Source organism: Orbicella faveolata, unplaced genomic scaffold (assembly GCF_042242905.1).
Source record: "Orbicella faveolata isolate gen_17 unplaced genomic scaffold, um_ofav_v1 contig_36, whole genome shotgun sequence".
NCBI classification, from domain to species: domain Eukaryota; kingdom Metazoa; phylum Cnidaria; class Anthozoa; order Scleractinia; family Merulinidae; genus Orbicella; species Orbicella faveolata.
This window is the reverse complement of record NW_028301565.1, coordinates 4347501-4360956: the sequence shown is the minus strand read 5'-3', so window position 1 is coordinate 4360956 and position 13456 is coordinate 4347501. Positions and strand designations below refer to the sequence as shown.

Sequence of the window (13456 nt, the reverse complement as noted above, 5' to 3'; positions counted from 1 at the left end):
CTAAGGGACTGAATAACCAGCTAACTTATTGACTGACTGACTGACTGACTGACTGACTGACTGACTGACTGACTGACTGACTGACTTGCTGACTGGCTGATTGGTTGGTCAATGACTGACTGACTGACTGACCTTGACTGACTGACTGACTGACTGACTCGCTGACTGACCAACCAACCGACCGACTGACTGACTGACGGATGGTTTGCTTGATTGATTGATTGACTGATTGATTGATCAATCGATTGACAGATTGATTGATTTCTGTAAATGCAATCTTACTGCACAAAGTTACACAAAATAAAAGCTACTGAAATTCACTTTTATAATTTAAGTTGTGACATTTGGGGTCCAGAATTTTTGAGAATTAGTCTGGACATATTTATCAGTTGGTCAAGTCAATGGGATTGTTTGGGGATTTTTCAAACCGACAACTGCACGTCAAGAAGGCAGACATAGAATGTGTGTCCTCCACCATGCACACTTCTTACCTTGGGTCCAACAGGGCCTGATGCGCCAGGAGGGCCCTGTATTCCTATTTCACCCTGATGTTGCAAAAAAAAAAAAAAAAAATGACACAATGAAACTTTGAACTTGTTAAATTTATCCTAATAATCTTTTTGACTGTGAGTTCAATTTTATTTAACACAGGGCAGCACATGTAACACTTTTCTAATTACCTTCACTATGAATACTGTAAGTTTCTCAGATATTTCAAACAAATAAATATAAGAAATTATTTACACTTTGATGAAAATGGTCTGTCACAATCAAAGAACATGATATTTTATCAAAACCTTTAAAAGCAACTCACAGGAGCTCCTTGAGCACCAGGTACTCCACTATCTCCAGGGATGCCCGCAGGACCCTGCCATGGACAGAATTTGGGAGTGACTTGTCAGAAGGCTTATGGTATTAAATATATCAGACATGGTTCAAATGCTTTACAAGGCTATAGATGTAGAGAATAGTATGCAAACTTGAATACCACCTGCAAGAAAAGAGTTCAACCAGATGCAACTTGCTCATGTGTGATGATTTGCAGCTCCAGTGCTGCAATTGAACCCGAGATGAACTCATACTCGAAATAGTAACTGAATCAAGAGGAGTACTTAAGGAGTAATCAGGTGATTGCAAGATCTAAACTCAACAAGCATGCTGTGTGAGCCTGATTGCAAGATCTAAACTCAACAAGCATGCTGTGTGAGCCTAATTTGAAATTATGAACATGATTACCTGAACTGCTCCTATAGCAATAGCATCAAAAGCAGATTTTCAGATCAGAAGCATCAGTAGTATTTGCTATCATGTTTTAATTGAACAGCAGGAAGCCAGTAAAACACACATTAGGTAATTATAAGTGATGGGCAAATGGCATACATGTAGGCATCCAATTACAGGCATACTTACCAAAGTTGTACCTGTAATTGGACACCCATGTGATGTGCACTAATTATGCAATGAAAAGGCATGCTGAGAATCAACCACAATAAATAAATTTGTTACGGGCATGATTAATTACTGAATAATTCCAAATATAAATTTCTAATTTAAATTGCAAGAGCAAGATGTTATGTTGTTTCACCTTATCTCCTGGTGCACCTGCAAAGCCTTTGGAGCCAGTGGACCCTCTTTCACCCTGTTGAACACACAACATATATTAGATTAAACACCTCCAAAGAACTACTGGAAAATCAAACATTTGCTTTGGTTGACATCTAAAAGATCTATTCAGACCTCATACTGGTACATATGTACACAACCACAAACTTGGCCCCAGTTAATTTTCCCTTAGTAGTTTTCGTTTCGATTGAGAAGATAAGACAAACACTCAAGAAAGCGTTTGATCACATTTCAAACATCTCAAAGTTTTGTCAAAAACACTCCTCTACGCATCGTATTTTCAACTCTTCTCGGTGTTTGGAAATGTGATCAAACACGGCCTTTCGCATTTGATAAATAACTTTAATATTTTTTTTCTTGCTTTTCTGGTAACAGCTCCTCATGGGAATTAACACACATACAAAGAAATCTTTAAGCTGGAAAAGTTTCCATTCTTAGCAGTCTTAATTACTGTCTTAAATAGAGCTGAGTTGATTGAACTTTGTTGAAGGCAGTCTCTAATTGTATACAAAATGCCTAAGCACAACACTCACAGCCTCGCCTTTCTGTCCCTTTCTTCCCTCTGGTCCAGTTGTACCCTGTACAAAGTGATAGAAACAGATAAGTACATGAATGTGTCGTAAGTAATACATATAACTAACCATAATCCCGCAAAAGCTGGAAAAATTCAACTCATGTATTGAGTTAAAAAAAAATGTTTATAACTTGAGCAAGATACATCACCAAGGTAACCTTTCCAATAACTAATATTTTGGCCATTCAGTCCTCTGTGTAAACCACCTAAGGTAAAGTCTGTATACGAGCCAAGTGGCCCACCAGGCCGGAGTTTATATTATCCCGGTTTCCCTAGCATGAAGCGACTAGGAGTATTTCTACTCCCCCTGGATGGGATGCTAGTCTATCGCAGGGTTACCCCCCGCATTAAGTTCGCTGGTGCCCATTTATACACCTAGGTGGAGAGAGGCACTGTGAGAGTAAAGTGTCTTGTCCAAGAACACAAAACAATGCCCCTGGCCAGGGCTTGAACGCGGACCGCTCAATCCAGAGATGAGTGCACTAACCATAACTAGGAATCGTAACCATTCAGTAAATAAAATCAAGAATCTGGGATTTGATACATGTAGATGCTTGCTATATAATCAACCTTGCCAAGAATCAGGTTTCTGCTGTTTTTCATGCGCCCGTTATTCGCAGAAGTGGGTCACCCAAATTTATAGAACTTTGTATGGAGACGCCATGTTTGTGCCCTTCGGAGGGGCACAGATATGGTGGCCGTAAAATAACAAAAACATCTTTTGTTGAGTTTTGCAATTGAAACGAAATTTTTACTCTACAGTTCCGACACATTGAAATAAATTCTTCTTCTAGCGCAAGCACCGTGTATTTAGAAAAAACTAACGCGATAACTCATCTTTTGATCTACGCAACAGTCTTTCCGGGCGACCATTTTCATGTCATGCAACGCAAAAGCTTGAAGTACTCTACATGTATTACAAAAAGAAGAACTCTGTCAAGTTAAAACATTGTCAAACGTCATATTCCTATAGGGTCTTTTATCTGATGAAACTAAAATCTCAGAAGGAAAGATAATTTCTAATTTTGGAATATGACTACATCACATAAAAAGCAAGAATAAATGAGTTGACTGGTTTTGCATCAAAATATTCTGCAAAGTTATTTCACAGAATAGAATGTTTATAAGATCACTATTGTCTCGCCTTCGGTCCTAGGTCGCCCTGTGGTCCTGAAGGTCCTGGGGGTCCTGGTGAACCCTGTAGAAAACAGATGATTATAAACACAGTCTAATGAAAGATATTTACAACATTTGAGATTGCCTTAGAAAGAGTTTAAGAAATGCATATTAATTGGCATGCAACTCAAACTCATTAATTATACTGTTACAGGGTATCAGGCCATGCAGGGTTATTCCAAAAAGATCATGCAAAACTTCACGTTCGTTTCATGAAATGTTGAAACAGTCAATCAGCAAAACCTGAGGCATCAGAAAGGCTTACATGTAAATTAAAACTTTATCACCAGCAATAACTTTGTTGCACTTACACTTTCACCTTTTTCTCCAGCGGGTCCATCGGGGCCAGGAAGACCCTGAGACAAACAAAACATATGTAAGGTAATATCACACACAAGTCTGCAGGAAATAACACAGGTATCACTTCTGAAAATCAGGCACACATTTAAGTGTTTATGTGGTAATCAAAAGTCAAAAAATATTTGGAGTGCAACTTTTAATCTTTTCTTTTAATCTTAAAAGATTTCTTATGAAACGTGTTCATTCAAAATATAATTAATTAAAAATGTATTTTTTCCTTGAAGATAGAGGGATAATGAAAATGCTACACCTGATTTGTTTTATGAAGATAAGGTGAATATGATGAATATTTTTAGAACTAAACTTAGGCCACAGATTCCATCTTGACTATATATTCATGGTCAGACTGTTTATCAGTATAGGGCACTATCATGCTCAGTAAAATATTTGGTGCATTCCGTACTTACAGGATTTCCAGGTTGACCACGCAGTCCCTGGGGTCCCTGTGCACCTGGCAAACCCTAAAAAGGCAATTGGTTAACTTTTTATCAAATGTACAGCATGCAAACTGAAGCAGAAGCTGACTATGATGTTCTAGCATCATTCATACAAATACCAAAAATCATCTAAATTCTAATTTTTGTTGATCAAAGACATATTTTTATCAATCCATAAAAATACCAAAATAAGGCTACATTCATGAGTACTGAGTCAATGAGTCTTTCATATTACCATGATTACTTTCACTGAATCTGTCTGTCTTTGATGGCCTAACCTTAGTACTATATTTTACATACTGTGACTAAATGGATCACTATTGAGCTGAGGCCAGACAAAGTGTTATTTAGGCTAACTGATTGCAGAGTGCTAACAGAGGTGCTTTTAGACTCACTGGAGAAATTATTATACAGTCAGGCTAACTGAAGTACAATTTGACCAATGACACTAGGGCCCATTGACTTAGCTCACTATAGACTATAATACCCATTCACACTAGTCAACAATTTAAACATGTTTGAAAGTGGTTTGACTAAACAAAGTTAAAAATTACTTGCAAAAATACTTTTAATTGATTTATTAATAAATAAATTATTAAAACTTTATGATGTCCTACTAAACCTGATCAAAGCATCAAAAAACAAAATTAAACATACCGGTGGGCCCATTTCACCCGCAGGCCCATCTGCTCCAGGATCACCCTTGAGAAAATAAATATAAATAAATGAACATTTAACACATCTTAAATGACAATATCCATTTTGATCATGCATGGGTCTCAGAAAAAACTTTAGTTAGTAAATTGTACAGTCAAATAAATGTTGTTTCCTAAAAAGAATTAACCATAACCAGGCTAGCATCAGCACCATCAGTGAGCAAATCTACTAGCAACATTATGGCAACATATTTAAATCTCACAATGAAAGCTACATGACACCAACATCAGAAGATGGCATTAACCTGGGCTCTGGGGCTCCGGAGAGAAAAAGAACACATGGTGGACGTACATGTAGAGAGACCTGGCACAGAACCACAGAGAAAGAAAAGACAGCTTTGGGGTTTTAGTTTACATCACAGGGTGAGGTGGCAGTGGTTGTTTGTGACCGAGTGGCATGGCTGAAAGAAGAATTTCCCACCAACTACTTCCAGGCAATCCAGCTATATAGTGAAAAAGTCTCAATGCTTACCCTTGGTCCCCTGGCTCCTGCAATTCCCTGCTGCCCTGGTGTTCCCACAGCACCCTGCATAAATATCCAGTGGATTCAGTCTAGTTAGTGTTGCCTTTAAATAGTTAACTACCACGGCAATAAGCTGCACAAGTGACAAATTTAGAACATCTCTTTGACAGGTGAATGATTGATATTTAAAGCTGCACCACTGTTCCTGATTAGAAAGTGAAGATCTAAACTGTCTTTTAAAAAAAGTCCTCTGTGTGAGAGCTAGGCCTCAGACACCTAATCAAGCAAAAGTAGTAATTTGAATCATCGTGAATTTACTTAATATCAATAATAGGTCCCTGACTACTCTTAAGTTTCTCAGGTTGATGATTGCTTCACAATTTCTCTAGAGTAATGATTTCACTACAATGTAGGTTTGAGACACATCAGACCATAACAAAGTTGCCCAGTTCATTTAGAAATATACCTTATGAGCAAATGAGAGTGAATTGGATTAGAGGAGTCCTTATTTAACAGTCAATACCATAACAGCTGTTCAATGATCAATCACTGCCAATGGACCATGATGCAAATGGTACCGATCAGAGATATGCAGACCATCAACTGCAGGGCTTCAAATAACGGCCGGTCAACAGACAATGTCTGGTCAAAAATAGGTTTTGTCCAGTCAAATTCTTAGATGGCCGGACAATTTGTCCGGTTGTTTATGTTGGTAAGGAAAAAATTTAGAGTTTCAAGTTTTCAATATTTAAAGGTTCAATATTATTGGCATTTGTGAAAAAGGAGGGGAAAAAGGTGGATACTTAACTACCAGACCAAGAACTTTTAATAAATGATTCATAGTCACAAAATTTCCGGCTATCGTTGCAAATTTTCGCACAAATGTGATACTGATTTTGCTGTCCCATGCATTCAACTTTTCCTGCATTGAGATCAATGCTCACATACAATAAATGCTTTGAAAATTTACTTGTTTCATATTTAAACACCATGTGAAGGGAGGAGGGGGCACTTTCATAGCGATAAGACGTAATCGATGTTTGTCCAGCCAAAAATGGAATATGTCTGAGCAAAAATAGGTTTGACGGGACAACTTGACTGGCACCAGCCCGGAAATTATTTGAAGCCCTGAACTGCATGTTAAACATTGAGTAAACTTGCATTTGTATTTGGAACTAAACATGTTCTAACATGTTTGCTTTTGCGTTGGTAGTCAAACGCACACAAACACATTTAATAGATCACACTATCGACTGACTCTGAAGATGACCACTCTGACACTGACTCTGAAGATCACTTTAGCTCAGGTAAATTGTAAACAGTTATCAAGAACAGTTCTTTTCACACTAGACAAATTACTCAATTCAAATCACTCCAGCCCTGATTTCAAGCTATTTAGTATGTATTTACTACATGTACATGAGATTGACCGAATGAATATTCACAGCACCTTAGGTCCTTGAGGTCCCGGAGGGCCAGGAGGTCCTACCATACCCTGTTGAAAGCAAGATAACAATGGTTAGTACACCCAAATTCACAATTAGCCAATCAGAAGGCAAGCCCTCTCTACTGTTCTGATATACTGCGATTTTAATTCACTGACCTGGTACATGTTTGTCTATGATATCATGATCGCTTGGCCAAATTATCAAATTGTACCTTTTTTGGTATGCTTTGGGGCATACCAAGGAAGTTCCGCCTCACCATGGGTATTTTGGCTTGACTATGTCTCACCAAAATACGAACCGTGGCTCAACCAAACTCGCCTGATGTGCCACCAATGTGTACCACAAAGGGTAGAATAATAATCTCTCATTCCTAATGTATCGTCCCATATTTGTTGCGTGTTGTGATACATTTTTAAGGGCCTCAAACTAACATATGCAACAAGATAATGCTACAAGCTCTGACTATAGAAAACGAAACAGATTTAATAAAGCTGTGTAAAATACATGACTGTGTAATTGTTAGTTTTACAATGCATTCCTGATTGTCATGGGTTTCAATCAACGTGGTAAGCCCAGAAACAATTAAAGCCTCTATGTGCTGTGTATCTCAAGTACTGTAACTAATCTGAAATGTACATTGATCAACAAGTTTAATTTTCAGTTATTTCTATTAGTAAAAACACGTACCTTGGAACCCAGATCACCCATTGGCCCTCTGGCTCCTGTTTTGCCAGGCTGGCCCTGCAACAAAAGGCAACATCGAGTTGTTAAGTTGAAACTTTTCTTAGCAATGGTACATCGTAGTTTTCAGATTCAATGACTTTACTTGCATCACTGTAAGTACTGAATGCTCCTCTGTACCACAGAGTTGTCGCTGATATAAGGGTAAAATCTGCCTGCAGGTCAAAGCTGCCCAGAGCTTTCACTGATTTTAGTAGCATGCAGGATTATTGTCCCCTTCCTCTGCCTCCTACCAGTACCAGATAGGGTGAAAATCACTGAGAGATTACCCCCAGTATTTTTGAAGTTTTTATTACAACCATTTGTTAATATAAGACGGAAAAAGTGTCCAACAACCCACGTAATGACAAGGGCAAGAGCTCAGACTTGAATGCATCAGCTGGCCCATAGTCCAACCTGCTAAATAGTAGTGTACTACATCTCCACCGAAGACCTGAACAAAATTTCTGTTGATCAGAGTTGGTTCTCTTTTTTTACAAGTGGCTAGGAAGTTATACAGCTTTATTTCCCCAGGGAAGTTGTAAATGTATATTTAGGACAACATTGATCACATGAGAGATTTTTATCCAATCTATATGTATAGCAGCAAGTCAGTTGACTTGCATAATTATTTAAAAAACAATTTCAACTTACCATGACACCATTGGCACCATTTGGTCCAGTTGGCCCTTGTTCACCCTAAAAAATGACAAAAAATTCCAGTGTGAATTAATTTCATAGTAATTCTGTCAGTTGTTGTAGATCATAGCATTGGCAAATGCCTACTTCAAAGGAAATGGAAGAGGTAGAGTGGAAGAGGGCACTTTTTTTTTATTTCCAGAAGCAACAGTAGCCCCGGATCTAGTTTGCATCCCTCTGGCAAAAAAAAAAACCACCACAGGCTTCCAAAAAATAATGATTCTTCAAGAAAACCAAAAAGAGCACCTTCCAGATAGATCTCTGATCCCTTGATAATGTCTTTAAAACAATCAGGCATAATATACTAAATCAAGCATAACATAATTGAAAAGAGATTATATCCACTGAGTACAGCTATTTGAATGTTTTTATCCTTAATCAGTTATGAAAAATCATGAGAAAGCTGCAATTATCATTGCCAATGATTGATGGTTACAGCTTTCTCGTGTACATACCTACATGTATACCATCTGCATGTTTTTTTTTTCACAAAACTTCAATTTCCTCTTTAAGCACACACCTAATTAATTGGCTCTTACGGAGACAAACATGTGTACCTTTTCTCCTGGTAACCCATTCGGCCCTTTAGTCCCTGGCTTGCCTCGTTTTCCCTGTAAAAACAAAATGCTGGCTTTACAATATAATTCCATAAACAATAAACAGTAAGAGAGATGACCTTTTCAGCTGAGAAGGGATTTGTCTTAATAAGCAGCTTACAGTGAATACCAGTGTAGGTGTGTGACATGGACTTCCCATTGAAATATCTTAACTATTATTATTATTATTATTATTATTATTATTACTATTACTATTACTATTACTATTACTATTACTATTGCTATTGCTATTGCTATTGCTATTGCTATTGCTATTGCTATTGCTATTGCTATTGCTATTGCTATTGCTATTGCTATTGCTATTGCTATTACTACTACTACTACTATTATTATTATTATTACTATTACTATTACTATTACTATTACTATTACTATTACTATTACTATTACTATTACTATTACTATTACTATTACTATTACTATTACTATTACTATTACTATTACTATTACTTTTACTATTACTATTATTATTATTATTATTATTATTATTAGTCATGCATTGAAAGAAGAAGAAACAAAGTTATAAAATAATTCAAATCAATTAAACTTCACATACCCTAGCACCTTTACGGCCCAGCATGCCGAACTGCCCCCTTGGTCCTTGGTCACCCTGCATAAAACAGCAAACAAAAAAATCACTTTTCAGTCAACTGCTTTGCCGAGGAACAAATTAAACAGGCATTTCTTACCACACAGTACTCCAGCCTCTACAAGACACAAAAAATCTGAGATTCAAACTGAAACATTTCATGGAGGACACTGTACTGATACTGTAGCAGTTACTATGAGGAATCCATATTATGTTCACAGATATCTCCGATTAGATGCATGATCTGTTTTCTTTCACAAACGTATCAATTTTTGTGTAGTGTATGATAATTGCAGACTCCAAAATGCAGACTACGTTAATAACTTACATAGCCCTCTGGTTAGCCTGAATAGCACTCAGGTTAGCCTGCTTACAGTTGGCTATCAAAAGTGGACATGGTAATGGCAAATGGGAATACAATACTACTTACTAGCAACCATTGTGCAGTCTGCAGTCTGCAAAACTCATACACTGATCTCTGCGCAATACATTAGGCTTGAAGATGTACAAGTCAGTTCTTACCTTTTCTCCAGCAGGTCCTGGGGGACCAGGCTGTCCAACTGAACCCTCGGGACCCTAGAAAGTGTTTCAATAAAACAGATTACAGACTAATGGAAGTCTCACAGTTTCAAAGGTGTTGCACTTGTTCATTATCATACCTAGTTTGAGATGTGGTTATAGGAACAGAAGGTCCTATCAAAATTCCACTCAATTTCCCCATTTCCCAGCCTTGATGAACCTTCACTGTTGCTAAATGCATTCTATCTGACTCAAGACTTATACCCAACCAAAAACGTCATTAATTCCATAGCTATTATGGTTGTTGATAGAAAGAAAAGACCTGAAATACTGAGCAAGCAACTACTTTTTTATCAAAAAAAACGGCCATAATGTGTTGCAATTTTCCATCGATTGCTGTAAAACGAACTTTAACTCTTTTTTAGAAGTTTTCAAACAAGCAACCGCTGATAGTCAAATTGCTAATTCTGTATACGTACTGTTATTTCACTCAAGGAAACGGCTTCTCAGTTTACAGTTACACAAACATTTCAGTTAAGCTTAACATCGTGTCCACACACAAAGTTTCGACGCGAAAGTTAGCCTGTAAAGTTGAACGGGCGTATCTTCCTACATTGAGATTACCTCCGCCATCCAGCGAATGCCGGTCACCCGTAAAGCCATTATGATAACGCTTAAGACTTGAGCCTCCCACTAGAAAGCTTTGAAAATGCATTCGAGTCAAATTAGAACTGAATGTTCTGGCAGTCCTGGGGTACGTCAAGAAATGAAAGAAGCGGAACGCCAAACACCGAATACACTGTTTGCTTTGCGGTTAGTTTTACCCGTGTCTGCTGGCGGTTAGCTTTTATTTGTTGGAAAGGGCCAAATACAAGATAATGTTGTCCTTTCCAAAAATATCAAAGCTAACCGCAAGCAAACTTGAGCGAAATAAGTTTATTATAACCACATAAAATAACCACAAGCAAACAGTCCACTGGTAAGCGGCCATGTTGTCAGAACAATCGTTACCAGGACCACCTCGGTTGGTAAAGCCGAGCCATCTCCAATATGCGAACGAAGTAAAGGAAACGACAAAGAACCTCTTTCGTTCTTCTTGTGCCGGTATGTCTCAATTATCCTCTTAGGTTTCAGCTAAGGGCATGAAACCATTCAATATTGAAAGCGAATTAGCCAAATAAAGATTTATTTCATCAATCCGAATTTCAGCCACGCCCTCTGGTCGCACAAGCCTTTCAAAGACTTCAAAATGAAAAGCTGTGAAATGATAATCACACTGAGCGGCTGGAAGCTCTATGCTGAATATCCCTTGCCCTTGCGTGAAAATCGCGACCATTACAGTACTAACTTCAATAAGAGAGAGAGAGTGAGGTATTTTATTAATTACAAGTTGAAGTTCCGGACGGGACGTTCCTGACAAAATCATCCGCATGAAAATGCTAACTAAACAATTACAGTATCAGATCCATTCACTTCCTAACCAAGACAATCTGAGAGTTCCAAAAATAATTTTAAATTATACTGCGCCCCTGCATACTTCTTGTTCATCATTTGCATAGACGGCAGCCAAAGAGGCAAACGGTGGTGGCTCTATATAGTACTGAACCATGAACTACGTCCAGTCTTTAGGCCTGGTCCACACTACAGCAAAGAAATTTGAAAACAGAGTTTTTCCTTTCTGGTCAGGCCACACTAATCCGTCACGAAAACGGACCTTTTCGAAAAAGCTCTTTAAACTGGCTTTCCTATGCAGACGTTCTTTGGGCTCGTCACGCAATCTCCCTCCCTGTGGGGGAATAAGATTGCGTGACGAGCTCAATGACGTCTGCGCAGGAGGCGAAAACCGGAGGAATTTGAAAACGCCGGCTTCGCGTTTTCGTGTGGACGGGAAACATTTTGAAAACGGAGCTGTTCGAAAACGATGACGCCACGATAATTATGTGATTTCCCTCCCCGAGCATTCTCGTCCCCAGACGCCACCAAGAATCGCGACCCGATTTTCTGAGCGTGCCCAGGGTTTTCGTTTCGCATTCTCAGTATATGAGATTTGTCAGATTTGACGCAACATCCGTGAATCGTGAACGGTCCGTGAATCGTGAACGGTCCGTGAATCTGGACCAACCCAGGTCGCGATTTCTTGGTGCTAACCAAAACGAGCGCGGCCTCTGGGGACGAGAATGCTCTCCGAGTTTCACTCAAATACAAATTCAAAATGGCCGGTGATTGTTTCCATTTTAAAATTCCTCCGGTTTAGTGTGGACAGAAAACATTTCATGCATTTTCAGAGTGAAATCTCCGTTTTCAAAAATGTGGCCGGGTCTACGCGTCACAAAATAAAATCGAGGCATTCGCAGGTTCATTAGGAAGGCGTGCACGTGCTAGTTTGCAAAACGCACGATTTTGCATTGTTCGTGAAAAAAAAACACTCTCGCGATTCACGCGGGAATGTTTTGGCATCATTTGTTACATCGCGCAACCCAATTTTCCGCGTCTTTCTCACCAGCAATTAAATTAGGAAGCCAAATCATTAAAATTGCACCAAATTATGGAGTTCCCTCTCCCTAAAGCAGGGCATGAGAAATTCCATGCAAAAACGAAACCAAAGCTTATAACAAAATCGAAGCCTAAGAATTCTTTTGGTAGAAGAGCGCATCACAACGCACTCGAACAACAAAGGAGAGGAATTATCCGTGGTTGCTTTGAAAGTCTTCGCAAATCCGTACCATCGCTGGCTTCAGAGGACAAGAAGTTATCAAGGTCAGGAATTTTGAGAGAAACTGCAAGGTACATCAAGACGAGCAAGGAACGAATAGCGCAACATCTCAATGATCTGGAAGAACTTCGCTTGCAAAACGAGCTGTTAAGCGGGGAAGTCGATTTAGGATACCTCCACGAAACACCTCTTCTATGCGAAGATTTCAACAGCTTTACAAAAACTTCGACCGAAGTTGAAGAAATTACAAACAGCCCTCAAACAAGCAACAGCATTCCAGAGAAATTTTCCAATTACACACAAGATCATTTGCCAATTGCTTCACGCCTTGACAATAAGGATATTGTTGTTATGGAAAAAGATTTATTCGGAAGCGGCGAATCTGTGGCGAGGGAGATGTTTCGCAGGAAGATTTCCTCAGATGAAGAGTATGGCATCGATGATGGGTGTTTTGTACAATCACCATTCTCAATTTATGGCCCATCTTAGTTTGTAGACGTATAATTCGTTCCCTCGGGAAAAAAACAAGTTGTCTTGTCACAAGAGGAAAAGAAGGAAATTTACAAGTAACCGTAATGGACATTTGAGATGTGCAGAAGTGTACAATGTGGTGGTGGTGTTGTTTTTGCACAAGTTTTTGTTTACAAGCGAAGGCTGTCCATTAATTATATAAAGCGTTCATACTTTATTGAATATAAAGTTGAGGCATATATTAACGTGCAAGTAAGCTTTTTAAGGCAGCCGCTTTTTGACAAGCATTTAGCAACAGTTTTCTAGACAAACTGGTACGTTTAAACAATAA

At 38.6% G+C, this 13456-nt stretch overlaps 2 protein-coding genes across 2 annotated transcripts in view; one reads left to right on the top strand and one right to left on the bottom strand.

Annotated features, from left to right (window-relative positions):
• The window catches only part of LOC110053417 (uncharacterized), a 53326-nt gene that overhangs the window by 28263 nt on the left and 11607 nt on the right, over positions 1–13456 (bottom strand). Inside the window, exons 12-26 of the mRNA XM_089274665.1 lie at positions 9945–9998; positions 9390–9443; positions 8774–8827; positions 8172–8216; positions 7485–7538; positions 6800–6844; positions 5359–5412; positions 4828–4872; positions 4141–4194; positions 3685–3729; positions 3342–3395; positions 2157–2201; positions 1586–1639; positions 815–868; positions 492–545 (exon numbers count right to left, since the gene is read on the bottom strand). Coding sequence (XP_089130791.1) covers positions 492–545; positions 815–868; positions 1586–1639; positions 2157–2201; positions 3342–3395; positions 3685–3729; positions 4141–4194; positions 4828–4872; positions 5359–5412; positions 6800–6844; positions 7485–7538; positions 8172–8216; positions 8774–8827; positions 9390–9443; positions 9945–9998 — 765 coding nt within the window. The remainder of the gene's footprint in view (positions 1–491; positions 546–814; positions 869–1585; positions 1640–2156; positions 2202–3341; positions 3396–3684; positions 3730–4140; positions 4195–4827; positions 4873–5358; positions 5413–6799; positions 6845–7484; positions 7539–8171; positions 8217–8773; positions 8828–9389; positions 9444–9944; positions 9999–13456) is intronic.
• Positions 12487–13276, top strand: LOC110053420 (uncharacterized). The gene has a single exon (XM_020759641.2). It carries the CDS (start codon positions 12487–12489, stop codon positions 13141–13143), a length of 657 nt encoding a protein of 218 aa, XP_020615300.2. The 3' UTR covers positions 13144–13276.

Coding starts and splice junctions, on each gene's coding strand:
- LOC110053420 (XM_020759641.2), top strand. CDS start 12,487: ATGGAGTTCCCTCTCCCTAAAGCAGGGCATGAGAAATTCCATGCAAAA.